The following is a 13,677-nucleotide window of genomic DNA, read 5'->3' as shown; positions in this document are numbered from 1 at the left end:
TGCAACATCAAATGTATCAAAATACTTATTATTTCAGATGCATGTACCTTTAATTCAGCCTGACATTTTAGGGATTTCTGGAAGATTTGGGACATTTTTTGGTGTTGTGGTTGATTGCAAATGTGTCTGAGAATATGCACAACTAAAGTATAATATCAATCGAGACGGGTCCTTTATTAATACATATTTTTGTGGCCCTTCCTTGTGTCAAAATCAAATGTTATTATTATTTTGTGCTATTCCTAAATAGACCTATGTTTAATTAAATTATCAACAACCTAATTAACACACAGAAACGAGGCTAACCCTGAGAGATTACAAAGCTCTGCTATATAACATGCCAGACATAACACAAGAGAGTCCTGCAGGGTAGAAGAAGTTAAGTTTAAATCAAAGAATGAACTAAAAACCATCCTTAGAATGTACATAAACCTAAATTAAATCCTAGTTCTAACTAAAAAAGGTTTGACACTAAAGGAAACTTGCAATTTTGTAAAAAATGTCCCCACTCAAGACATAAAAATTTTTTCTCATGGGAACAGCCATATTGGAGCACACAAACAAATCCACAGACAAGCACACACTGTGCCCTTTCCCATTTGTTATAGAACCCAGACTGACCTACTCGCAGCTCCTGACCGAAGACTGTCCTTTCTCCCAGCGCCGAACAGTTCCAGCGTCCATATCGGAACTGGTACTGACACTCATTGATGCCCATCTGGGCACCTTCGCCCACAACAATGATGGCGTCCGGGCGGCTCTGGCAGATGGCCCGCTGGCGAGGTGCCAGCCCGGGAATCTTGTTGCAGATGATGTTGGCACCCAGCGCCACCACCGAGGACAGGGCCCTGCCAAAGTAAGAGAAACACACCACACACACACACACACATGTGCATTCGTACACACATAAATTCACACACACACACACACACACACACACACACACACACACACACACACACACACACACACACACACACACACACACACACACTCAGTTAGAACTTCTAGAGGATAGGTTAGACTGACTCATTTATGTGAGACTCTCCAGAACAGGATTCAATACAACCAGTGATTGATGCATGTTCCGTAGTGAAGTGAAAGCTGTACTGCATGAAAGTATTACAGTTTAATGGATTAGAGGTCAATCATAAAACTGAAAACTTAATACAACATAAAAAATTAAATAAAAAAAACATACAGGGAAACTTGCAAAAACAGCCCAGCAAGTGAAAACAAGATGCTTATTTGACTATTGACAATGCCATTCCACATTGGTTTGGATGGTGGGAGTTTGAGTAATGAGTTGGGGTTTTTGTGTTAATTGTTAGGTAACATAGTGGCGTGAATAGTTGCCAGACTTGACTCTTACGCAAGTACAGTATATACACTTGCTCCGTGTCTTGTGATGTAGATGCAGGGTTCAAATTTTAACCAAACGTCACACAAAATATTATTCTTCATGATTTGTGTGATTATGTGTTTGATAGTTATTCAGGGTGTAAAGTGCTGCCTATAAATTTCATGAGAGACTGCTTTCACTTTAGCCACATCCTAAGATTGGTTTGCATGGAAAATATGTAAGGTTTTCAACACGAGTCGCCTTAATTCGTAGGGTACTAATGTGCTGTATAGTAAATGACACATTCAGTTCTCCTCTGGGAGACGTCATCGGATCACTCAATGTGATAATATCAAAACATATGTTAAAGATGGCTTTGCAACCACTGAGAAAGCCAAAATAGATTATAACTAAACAAAGCGCTGACTTTCTCCACAACTCTGTTTATAACCCTCGAAACCATGTAGATACATACTTTTCAAACATGTCAGGGACGGGGAGCCATAAACGAGGGTGAAGGCAAATGCTAGCTTTGAAGTATGACGTCGACCTCCAAAGGCTTCACCACAAACAGGGCAAACTAACGCAGGCAAGTTGTGTGTCAGTGAAAAGCAACAGCGGCGTTAGAAGATTGAAGTGGAAGAACGGGTGAGGGGGAGAGACACCGAGAATTTCTGTGGATTCTGGTTCAAAGTGATCTTAGTAGCAGACCCCTGACTAAGAACAAAGATATGATCGTTGATTAGAATTCGGTCTCGGACAATCATGCTCCTTTTCTGCTGGTTTCTTGAGTTTCTCCACAAAGACAGAAAAACACAAATTTCAAAACACATAAGTTCAAATAAATCCTGACTGCATTCACATGACACATTCTCTTGGTCTTCTCATTGCAGTCAGGGGAATGCACAACAGTATATAAAAGGAAAAGTGCCATTGTGCATACTGTTGATTTTGCAAACCCTGCTCTAAAAGTTACCCCAAAAGCTAACTGAAGATTTTTTTTCAGTTACAGTAAACATGCTAAGATGTGTATTTCTTTAAAAAAGAGAGAGAACCAGAAGCAAGATGTAAATGAGACAAAATAAGTAATTTTGCTCTGTAAAACGTGTGGATCACTACACTGTCAACTGACGGCTGTCACTTACAACATTCAGAAATTCACCAGGTGCATTGAGTGTCTGCAGTAAAGACGCAGGCCTGCTGCTTTTTTAAATCCTCTCTTCACTTTCTCTGCTGTTAAACAGGCTTGAACCCCTCTGACCCTCTGTGACCCTCTGCTGTATATGTGGTTGTTCATGGCAACGATGACATGTAGCAAAAGGTCATGCTCATTAAGACAAGTAATGTACAACTGGAGAAATTCACTGTCTTGCATAATTAATGTACCAGGTGAATTGAACTGGTTTGTTTATGTAAATCCAAAGGCAATAAAATACATTTGAGTCTGATTTTTCAGTGCACTGCTTAAAGGCTTATACAACAGCACATTGATATATTCTTGCAACTCCTAATAACGCCTGCTCTTGGGTCTTTCTCATGTCATTCAGCTGCTAATTCACAGAATCCCAATCTACCATGGGCAACCCAAACCATCAGACAACACCAAACAGAGCTAAGCTTTTAAATCCCTGAAATCATCAAAGTGCACAAATGCGATTCTGTTTGCTTAGCATATACACTGTGTGTACGCCAGCGGCGTGGGGACAGCTCACCTACGATCACAGATCTACCATCAGATAGATTGCCAACGGCAACTCTAAAGTATGACTTCATGTATCAGGTATTACAGTAATGATCTAATGCATAAATTGATGCAACATGTGCAGTGTTTGATTGATCACTGGTGTCATTAACACAGCTGTGATAGAGATGAAGTACCGTAGTTTTTTTTATTTTTTATTTCTAAGCAACAGGTGGCATAAATGTTTGCCAAGTTTGAGCCTTGCACAGATACTGTAAAGTGCATATCCAAAATTGTATGTACTAAAAGCTCTGAGATTTAGAAGCCATATTAGTGTTGTTAATATGTTCTTTCAAAGTGTGATGTTGTTGGATTGATTGAAGATCAATAATCTGGTTGTGCACAAGGGCTCTGACACCTATACAGGTGACAAATATTATCCTTAATAATTTGAGATTAGATTATTTTGACAAAACATGGGGTTACTGCATGTTATATTAATCAGAAAATGTGTGATGTGATATGACTAATAGAAAAAGACATCACACTAAACATCCAACATTAAATATCAGAGAAACTGAGGCCAGTGTCACCTGACAATAAAAATAATTTCTTCGGAAAAATGTGATTGAAAAAAATCTAACCAGTACCAGTGTGAGCGGTGAGGAGCTTACAGATTCCATCACAGGGTAGTTTGGCCTTAAGAGAAACTGCAGTCTATGTCATGGCATACAGCGTGCTCACAGCCACCTACTCCATCGCATAGAAGACTTTGAACCTAACTGACACACTATTAAGCTCCCAGGCATGCATCTTCTACCGAGGAATGTACTCTCAAAAATGCCTGAGAAACAACTTAACTAAGTCAAGTGAATAAATTATCTTCTTTTTCCAAGAGCAGGAAATTAACTGTTAATTTAGAACTGAATATGATTTTGCTGCATATTTACAAATAAGATGATCAGCACACTGAAGGTGATTAATTCATAACAAAATCATATTTACATCTGTAAACTATAGCATATCAAGTCACACACTGGTTAGGCAAGTGTGATATTAACAAAACAGAGTGAAAATGGTTAGGTTATTGCCATTGGAACATTTAGTGTGAAATTCCTGGATATTGGAGTATGAGGGGTGCAATAGCCCCAATGCTCTACATGGTCAGATCCTTTTGCTGACGGCTCATTTGCCACCCACAGCTCTACATATTTTACAGTTTAACAAGCCAAAAAAATAGTTCTGTAGCTTTGAGGAAGGGGCATTGCATTATTTTGAATCAATATAAATGTTTTCCTCAAAACGTATTTTGTGGTTAATGCTCAACAGAAAACTAATCGAAACAAACAATGGTAGGCTACGTAGTTTGAATGCGCAAGCCATTACTATATTTAGCAGTGTAGCCCACTTTGAACAGAAAACCAAAACTACATCTATTTCAGCATCAGGTTTGGGGTCTCCTGGCAGCAGAAGAAGGAGCGAGGGAGCATGGGTGAGTAATTATTTTGGAAGCTTTAAGAAAGCCAGTGTTCTCTGCAAGAGTAGTTTTCGTTTAATTCAAAGCCGCAACGCATTACAGTGTCAATCACTTGCATGTTACAGGCATATATTCTAAGATGTGGGTTCAAATGATAACATCAAAATACTGAGATTGAATCAGAGATGAGGTAATGCACACAGATAATCTTGCACACGCTCTGACAGGTTAACGGCGTTCACATGCGTAAAAAGTGCCCATATTGTGTTAAATTCTCCTCACAGGAAAAAAAAGACAGAATCTCAGCATCCGATTGTCTTGAACATCTCTGCCACTCTGTGGCCAAAATGAATCCATGTAGCAGTTACCATAATGTTTTCTGATGTTGTAAAATATTTGCAATACGACAGCTAGATACAAACCATCACTGCTTACTCACAATACATGCTCATCCGTCTGCAGACGGCACATTAGCGCGTTCAGGCTTTCAACTAATCCCACGTGGATCACTTTCCCAACGTTTCCACTGATGAGTATTCTCTACTGAATTTACGCCTGTATAACATTAGGAAGTGTGTGAAAAATATCCTAGAATTAAATCACATTTACTGCTTAAGCTGCACTTTTGCTGCTCCCCGTGCCGTTGCAGTCGAAAGAATATAAACAATTTAAAATTGATCTCCAGTCCGTGGATACGGAGAACTAAAGATTTCACCTCAGAACTGGCGTTTAAAGATTAGAAATACCGTTGTCCGCGGTAGGAAAGCTGCATGAGAGCAAAACCAAACCCGTGCGTCTTTGTGTTGCTGAGGGTGAGCGCGCGCACTCTCTGAAGTTAATTAAGGACCCCGTTAATTGACTCAAACTTACAGGTAGCTGCCACTCGTCAGGATCAGGAAGATCTGTGGATAATAGACTGACAGCAGTACACTGCGCGACGAGAAGATGATCATGATGACATTGAGCAAATGGCCACGTTCGGATTGAGTGAGACGACGCAGACAGGATGAAAAAACTCCCTTAATTCCCGGTTTTAGGTCCCTTTTGGCCAAAATCAAAAAGAGGTGCTGTGCGTCTCCTTGTCTGTGGTGCGCTCTACGCAGCTCCAAGCTCCCAGGGCCGTGTGTGCGCTGAGATTGGCTCTGTCATCTCTCAGCGGCGGAGGCTGTTACACAGTACTGTGGGTTCCCGATCCAGAATGATGATGGTTTTAGGGATTTTGCATGGCAGAAAAGTGCCTCTCTCCACTCTCATGAGAGTCGTGCCTGCCATTGGGCAGGGAGAGACACTGCTATCCGCCCACTTTGCCACAACGGGACAATAGGGTGACACTGATCCGATCCCCGTTGGACGTGCAGGAGGTTTCATTCATCATCACTACCCCCACACCTCCTCCACCACCCCACCTCACCATCCAGCCAAAAATAAACAAACAGACGCTAGCTGTTTGAGCCTCACACCATCATCACAGCTCAATGTTCAAAAAATCAGCACATTTCTTTGGACGGATGTGTCATTCTGAATCAACAAGTTGGTGTCGCAATAAAGCCCTTATAATATGACAGATATTATTCTCATAGCCTAATAGTTCTGTACGAGTGTCTATGTGAGAGTGAGCATAAGCGTCATTATCCTGCTGAGAAGAAATGTCCTTACCCCCTATGATATTCCTATAATATTGTTATAATGTTCTTAGGGCCAATACAGTGTTATGTCCTCCTGTAACAAGTTTTCCTAAAATATTGCTTTAGAAACATAAAATAAAGCATTTTTGTGGTACTCAAATATGAGTTTCAGTGACATTATTATTTCCTGTGGTAACACTATAATATTCATAGGCGTCTATATTCGGCTGTCTGGTGCGCTCTAATGGTATTTGGTGACCCTATAATATTCAAATATTAATTTTGCTGCTGTCAAATTTAATAATAATCTCCTCAGATTGAAGGATTGCAAGGTGAAGGTAAAAAATATATAGCACTCTTGTTGCCCGAGATTGCATCTGCGCAGATAAATAAAATACTTGGGGAGATTTTGTCGCAGAGCTTAGTGAGTGGAGGGCTTTTATCGCCTCAGCATCGTGCCTCTCACTCAACACCTGCAGGCTCCAGTCATTGTAAATGAAGAGGGTATCATGAAAGATTTGGTAAAAGGATGGAAGGAATGAGCTAACTGCTCGGGCTCAGTGAACACGGAGATGGGTGACTTTCCCTCCATAGGGAGCTACTGTTATGTGATATGAGCATCTGTGGAACTTGAAGTCATTTACACGCTTCACTCCACATGAGGTTCTTCCAGGGAGGGCTGGCACTTTTTTTGTTTGCTTCATTGTGGCGACCGGCATTGTGTAACTCCGAAAATACTATGAAATCAGGAAAATAGCCTTAAAGTTGTATAATTAGTCTATTGATGTGGCAGCTTATATTTCAGTTAATAACAATGATTTCAGTTTACTATAACAATTGGTTACAATGCAATAGGGTTAGACAAATGAAAATAACATTGGTTTGGTCGACTGCATCATATGTGTACTAGCCTATAGGTTACATTTAAACCGTATAACTTATTATAAGTTAAGTACATAATATCTAGGCTAATCATAAGTTATAGTTTGAGTTCAAGTTTCAAGGTGGTTACCATCATGTTATTTCACTATTCAGAATATCATGCTTTTCGTAAGTGGAGAACCAGTAACCGTCCAATGCATGCACACCATATACAAAAACTCCCCAGATGGATTTTCATAAGACATAGCCCAATTCGTCATGATTCTAATGTGTGGGGGTCCTAATGTGATCATGCTTGAGAAACACTGCGGTAGGCGCAGTATATTAGGAATAGATAGAAGTGCTTCTGTGTTTATGCATCAATGTGAGGTATTGCAAAACAGGTAAAAACTTCGTCTGACCAATGGAATGTGGAAATACAACTCAGGCTGCCGCTATTAACGAAGGTATGCAGGGTGAGCTAGATCTGGAGCAATGACAGCGGCTCAAATTATCTTGTGCGACAAAAGAGCAGCAGGAGTCTCATGAGGTGAACTAAATAGCTCTTTGATAGCGAATATGAATCGATCATATTGTCTGTTGGCATGATACCTGATCTGCCACTTTTACGCACGACACATTCCCCAGGTGCAGGCGATTGGATATAGGACTAAATATATATATATATATATATATATATATATATATATATATATATATATATATATATATATAAATATATATATATATTTTATTTTTTTTATTTTTTTAAATACACCTGCTGAAAACGGATTTTTCACATCATGCTAAAGTCTGAGGTCAGAGGGCAGCCGAAGCTTTCCTGTAAAGTGTTTAATAATCAGAGTGTCGCAATGAATTTGATATTCAGGTTTGAGCATGTGAAGAAAACAGTCTACGCATGTAATCACAGGTAATGGAAACTCACCCAAGTCTGAGGTATATGATGCCAAAACACAGGAACACGTAGAGACTCCGCTTTCGGAGGGGTTTGTGCATGATCGTTACCACTTTTTCCGGAGGCCATGCACTGTAACATAAAGTGGTCACGGTTTCCTTTCACATTGGCAGGTTTCCTAACCCTTCCAGATGCACGTATACCGCCTATTTTCCGCGATATGAAGCTGAGGCGCCTTTGAAATCTTCGACCGTGTGAAATCCATGGTCCAGCAGTACAGGTGAGATGCTGATGACGACCTGAAAGGTGGCTAAGAACTCCAAAATGAAACTTGAGAGAGGGTCGGACTTGAAAGGTGAATGAGTTCTTGGAGGAAGTGCCTCCTATTCGTCCTTACTTTCACGGTAGAGCCTAATTAACGATTCCCATTTGCTGCGCCATGCAGGTAGAAATGCCAATCCTGTGGATTTTGTTTTGAGTCAAGCTTTTGTACATCGCTCGCTGTTTCTACTCTCTGAAGACATCTTAAACGCAGTCCATGTTACTAACTTGAAACAGCCAGGTACTCTAATACAGGTAACAAAAGGGCTACACGCCTTCTCCTCCTCCTCCGGCATGGATATGCAGTGAATGGGACGGGCTTCCAGTCTGAGGTCAACACGTGTAGTTGTTGTACAGAAAACTAAAAGAACCGAAGTAAAATGGCCTTTTATAGGCCTGTGGCCCAGGCTAGGCTGGCTTTGTCGCTTGCAACATTGGGCATTGCCCCACCAGTGTGGGCTCCCTGGATTGGCTCCACCACAACAGTAAACCCCATAAAATCAAACAGACGAGGAATGGCTTTCCAGCTGCATGAATAAAATTTACTATTGTATGACTAATAATGACCAATAATAATAAACTGGCGTCATGATAAATATGTGTCAGTAAGGTTCTGTCAGTCACTTTGATAACAGTGCAATGCATGAACAAAACAACATAAACAGAACATCAATATTCCCATGACTTGGGCTTGAGTCAGGATGATGTGGATTTTGAACAGATGTTCAGAATACAGAGTCAACTCCTTTGGGAGCTATTATTTGTTTAAGAAGACTCCCTCTGGTGGCAACAAGACACTGCTGAACTGATCTGGTTAAATATACAATAAAAACATCCTCTGCCGTGGACTCCTGCATGGCAGTACTTTCAAAACAAAAAAAGACAAACTAACATCAGAACTAGATAATAAAATGGAATTAAAGGATTTGTTTGACACTTTGAATTTAAAAACACACCCACTTCATGTGAGGGCCTCAAATGTTAAGTGTTATTGTGGGACTTCTGCAGAAAGTTCACAGAAAGTGCCATTTAACTAAATATCAACTTATCACATTTTTTTCAAAATCAAAATTTCAGTAAATGTGTCGTTAGTGAGAAGAAAATCTAATACGAGGATACGTGAAGAATAAAATAAAGGTGATGTTATTTTGACAAGACCACTCTGGTCTGGTCTTAGATTTTCACCTCACCCCTTTTTTATCGACACTACTTTAATCAGAAAAATTCATTTTTCTGCAGCAAACACTCATCCGGATAGTTTTCTCATCTTCCTGGCTATAGTTTAAAATCTAAGGAACCCCATTCTCGCCTCTCTAAATGTTATGGTCTTAGTTCAGTTTCTTAAAAGAACACATAAACCATCAATTCAGTATATTTCCAAGAAACTGCATGAAAAATGGCTAACGTGTTGTAATAATGATGGCATAAACTAAAATTACAGACATGAGCTATCTGAGCACAGAGACTGCTGGGCTGTTGTTGACCACGAGAAACAGACAAAACCGCAGAGACCTTTGTTTCAAGACATCCCTGCATTGTGGTTTCAAGGCCTTTTCCTTCAAAACATGCCCATCAAAATTCCAGATGGATTTTAGAAATAATGAAAGTCAACATGCGGGCCCAGGGTGACATAAAAAAGACATGTATTTGATGTCTGCTCTGTAACAGATGGTCTTGTTTGTCTTCAAATGTACATAGCTCATCATCAAGGCCTGGGTGGGGATGGTCCTGTTTAGTTTAATTAAAATGTTCAAAGAGCCAACACTTTTTTATTAAAGCAGGATCAAGACCAGGGACAGTGTGCGTCAGCGTTATTTGTCACCCGCCATTGTCATTACAGACATGTCACACACATCCATGCTCGCTCCTTGGTAGCGCACACATTCCTGTGCACGCTAACACGCATTATCTGTCTCTCTGTGTCCACACATACAGTAAGTATGCATACAGACTCACAAATCAAAAAACGTAGACACAAGCACTGCGGACACACAGGGAGTCTCTCACACACACTGCAGCACTTGGGTGGTATGTGGAAGATCTAGTGACACGCTGTTTATTTAACTTCAAAAAGCTGAGGCAGGGATGAGAGCATTTGGGTCAGCGAGGACATATCAATCTGAGTAAGTCATACGCCACATCACTGCTGGTGCTTTATGCTGCATTACAGGCCATTGTATTTAAAACATTTCCTCTCATAGACTCCTAAAAGGCGGTCACTGTCCTCCTTGCTCCGTACTTACCCTCTTCTCAGTCTGCTCTATTACTTTAATAACTGTCAGCCAAACTTTTTTTAAGATTGCACCATTGTGTATCTGTTCATTTTCATCTGCGTGCACTCTTCACAAACTGTAGAGTGGAAAATGTTGGTGAGAAAGGGGGGGAAAGAAGGGGATCATATTTTGGCAAGCATGGGATGATATGTCGCACTGTCTTTTTGAATATTATTAAGTACTTTTGACCGACAACTAAATAAGAAAACCCACCGGTTGCCCATGTGTTTGCATGGGAGCTGGTTCAGCTGGAAACAGTGAGAGGGCTGAAATGCAGAGTGTGCCAAACCATGGAGTGGCGTCTGGGGCTGGGTCCACCACATCTACACTGGGCCCCAGGCAAGAGGGGGGAAACGGCTATTATACACTCGCAAAGTCCCCCTCTCCATCTCCATCGGCCATCTCCCTCTAACTCTCTATTCTTCTTGATCTTAACACTTTCGTCAATTAGCCAAGCTCAGATTTAGTCTGAGAACATGACACAGTGAGAGGAAGCAGCCCCAGAGGAAGACGATTCACAGAGGTACGCTGAGAGAAAATGACCTTTTAGACCTGGATGTCAGATGTCTCCTCGTACATTTAACTGTGAGGTCAGAGGCTAAACCAACTTTCCCAGTCCTCCCATGCTGACCAATGGGTTCAACCTTTTCCTCTCTCCTGTTCAGTCACAGCTGTAGATAGGGAAGCAGGGTGTGATCTGATTCATTCCTCCCCATGTAAGTTGATATATCAGGTCCTTGGTGGCTCATTTGTGCATATGTGTGTGCGCACACGCACACAAGCAGATCTGCCAGGCTGGGTCCACATGTATCCCAGCCTGCGTCTTACTGGCTGATTAGCTCAGGCTGAAATGCTGCGCCATGGCTTCCCGATGGAAAGCAGGTTTTCTGACGGTTGGCCTCACTACTGTCCGATACCACTCGGAGAACTTGAAGTTTAAACTGAAACTCAAAGGGAGAGCGGTGTTTTTCTCATGCTTAAACCTTCAAACACTAATTTGCAATCTTGCTATATTAAATAGGGCTCACTTTTTAGCAAGGCCGCTAGCCAAACTGTCATTGGTGTTTTCCTGATCAGGCCAGGGCTCCGAGACAGAGCAGGGAGGCAGGATCAATTTACACAAATCTGACAGTTTGGGACAACACGCCAAAGCTTTAGCCTCTATTCAAGATCACACTCAGGAAAATGAATGAAATGGCTTAGAGGAAAGAAAAGAGTCCAGTTTCTAGTTGGAGAAGCCTGAGAATGACTGAGATTAGGATTTGTTGCTACTGTGCCATGTGTCTAGACCTGGCTCATGAGTATATCAGTGTGACTGTAGTTGGGTATGTATGTTTCACAGAAGTAATATAATATACACCTAATAATTATTGAGTGTGATAGTTCTGCAGGATTATGTTAGAACAGATCCTAGTGCCACCATCAGCAATATTATATGCAAGACAACAAAATTGATGGTTTATTTTTCCAACTTTATCTTTTATGCTCAAACACTTTGATGCAGGCCAATATTTGCTCTTGAGCCAGAAACACAATGAAGTGCAGTCGGAAAACATATGTCTGTACTCTTAAATTACAATTATATATAATCCATTGTTAATTTATGATTTTTCAAAAGCATGTGTTGATTCATCTTTTTAGCTTTTCCTTCCTAAATGTCAGAAACAATAGACTAAAAAAACAGAATAGTTAGTTGGCACTGTCTGGGGTATTGAACAAAAGTTATATTATTTCCAGAGATCATAATATCATCAATGGCTGGACCCAATCCAGACATAAAACGGACGATAAATTATAGTTAATACACACCATAATATATACAGCCACACACCGCACATCCACTTAATCCCTTACACTTAAAGTGTTATAGCATCAGTGCTGCCATTTCATTCTCCAGAACCATTTGACTGGCCTGACTGCTCTGAAGACGTGATTTGTATGCAGGTGCTTGAGTTGAAATCAGATGGACTTGTCAGTTTGCAGATGGGCTTGTCACAAAGGGGGATTTGTGTTGTGTTTGACGGTGGAGTGCATTAAGGGGGTTAGTTACTGCAGTTTGACTTAATCAAAAATTTGAAGCAAAGCTGAGGACAGGGATCACTAAATGGAGGAACAATGAATTTCATCACAAAAACAAAAACAAACAAAAAAAACAACAAAACAGAGTGATGTTACAATAAATTGTTCAGTCTCCTTGGTCAGAGAATGGAACCCAGGCATTTACATTCACAATAAAATCTGACAGACATATGGCTTGTGTCTGTAGTAAAGGCCCCAGACCTTGTGTGCAGTGGAGCGAATACAAGCAATACTCTCTGTTGGCCCCTAATAAGCCCAAGGAAATGAGAAAAGGTCTGAGAACAGACAGAGTCCTCGTCAATTTGGCACTTTGGACGGGGTTTCATCTGAAATATTGATATCATGACATGTTCCCTATGTCCAGAAGCAACAATTCAACTGGATAATTGCTGTTTTGTTTTCGAAATGGCCGCTTGACTATGAAAAAAAGGCATTAATAAAGAATAAGTGACATAAAACAGTACGTTTGGGGTTCGTTTTATGACATTTAGAGGGCTCTTAGCACTCCAATATGGCCTATAGTTCTTGAAAAAATATCTTGCATCATTGATTCCAACGCATGTTGGTCTCATTGGCTAAGAGCTATTAGTGAATGTTCTGAGCATGTTTTGCCTCAATAGGCAGGAATATGGATGAGATAACATTGCAAAACTGAATTAGATATTAACTTTCCTCCCCTTTTGGGTAAACTTTGCGGATACATCAAGTGCATGCTTTGGCGTTGAAGTTTACATACCTGTGAACATTAAACAGAGAGCATTGACATAAGGTGTGGCCCCATGTTTGTATCTGACCGCAACTATGGACGGGCACAAGTGCATGGACACGTGCACACGCGCACACACACACATGCAAACCTCACTCTGAACAGCTGGGAGTGTTTGCAGTGTGAGTGGGTCCTTCGTTCTCTTCTCTGTCTCGCACAATGACCCATGCACTGTCTGTGTTTGCACTGCACCTAGCTCAAACAGCGTTTGTTTCCGTCCCTTTGCCATTCAAGCACACTCTGAGGCTCGCTTTTGTGAAGAGACACACACACACTGGGAAGGCTTGGCCTCAGGTCGCACTCGAAAAACAGAGCCCAAGTTCATTGAGAAATCAA

The 13,677-nt window shown here is 40.9% G+C and overlaps 1 protein-coding gene across 2 annotated transcripts in view; it reads right to left on the bottom strand.

The window, feature by feature from the left end:
• Nucleotides 1–8,548, bottom strand: part of wnt7bb (wingless-type MMTV integration site family, member 7Bb) — a 32,341-nt gene extending 23,793 nt beyond the window's left edge. Inside the window, exons 1-2 of one of the 2 annotated variants that reach the window (XM_078257438.1) lie at nt 7,933–8,548; nt 622–848 (exon numbers count right to left, since the gene is read on the bottom strand). In XM_078257438.1, the coding sequence (XP_078113564.1) occupies nt 622–848; nt 7,933–8,003 (298 nt within the window). In that variant the 5' untranslated portion in view covers nt 8,004–8,548. Of the gene's footprint in view, nt 1–621; nt 849–5,370; nt 5,548–7,932 lie in introns of those variants that run through there. The other variant, XM_078257439.1, reaches the window with a different exon arrangement.
• Nucleotides 8,549–13,677: the final 5,129 nt, after the last annotated feature.

Source organism: Sander vitreus, chromosome 8 (genome assembly GCF_031162955.1).
Source record: "Sander vitreus isolate 19-12246 chromosome 8, sanVit1, whole genome shotgun sequence".
Taxonomy (NCBI): Eukaryota; Metazoa; Chordata; class Actinopteri; order Perciformes; family Percidae; genus Sander; species Sander vitreus.
The sequence above is the reverse complement of the archived record's forward strand: the minus strand, read 5'-3'. Positions and strand labels throughout refer to the sequence as shown.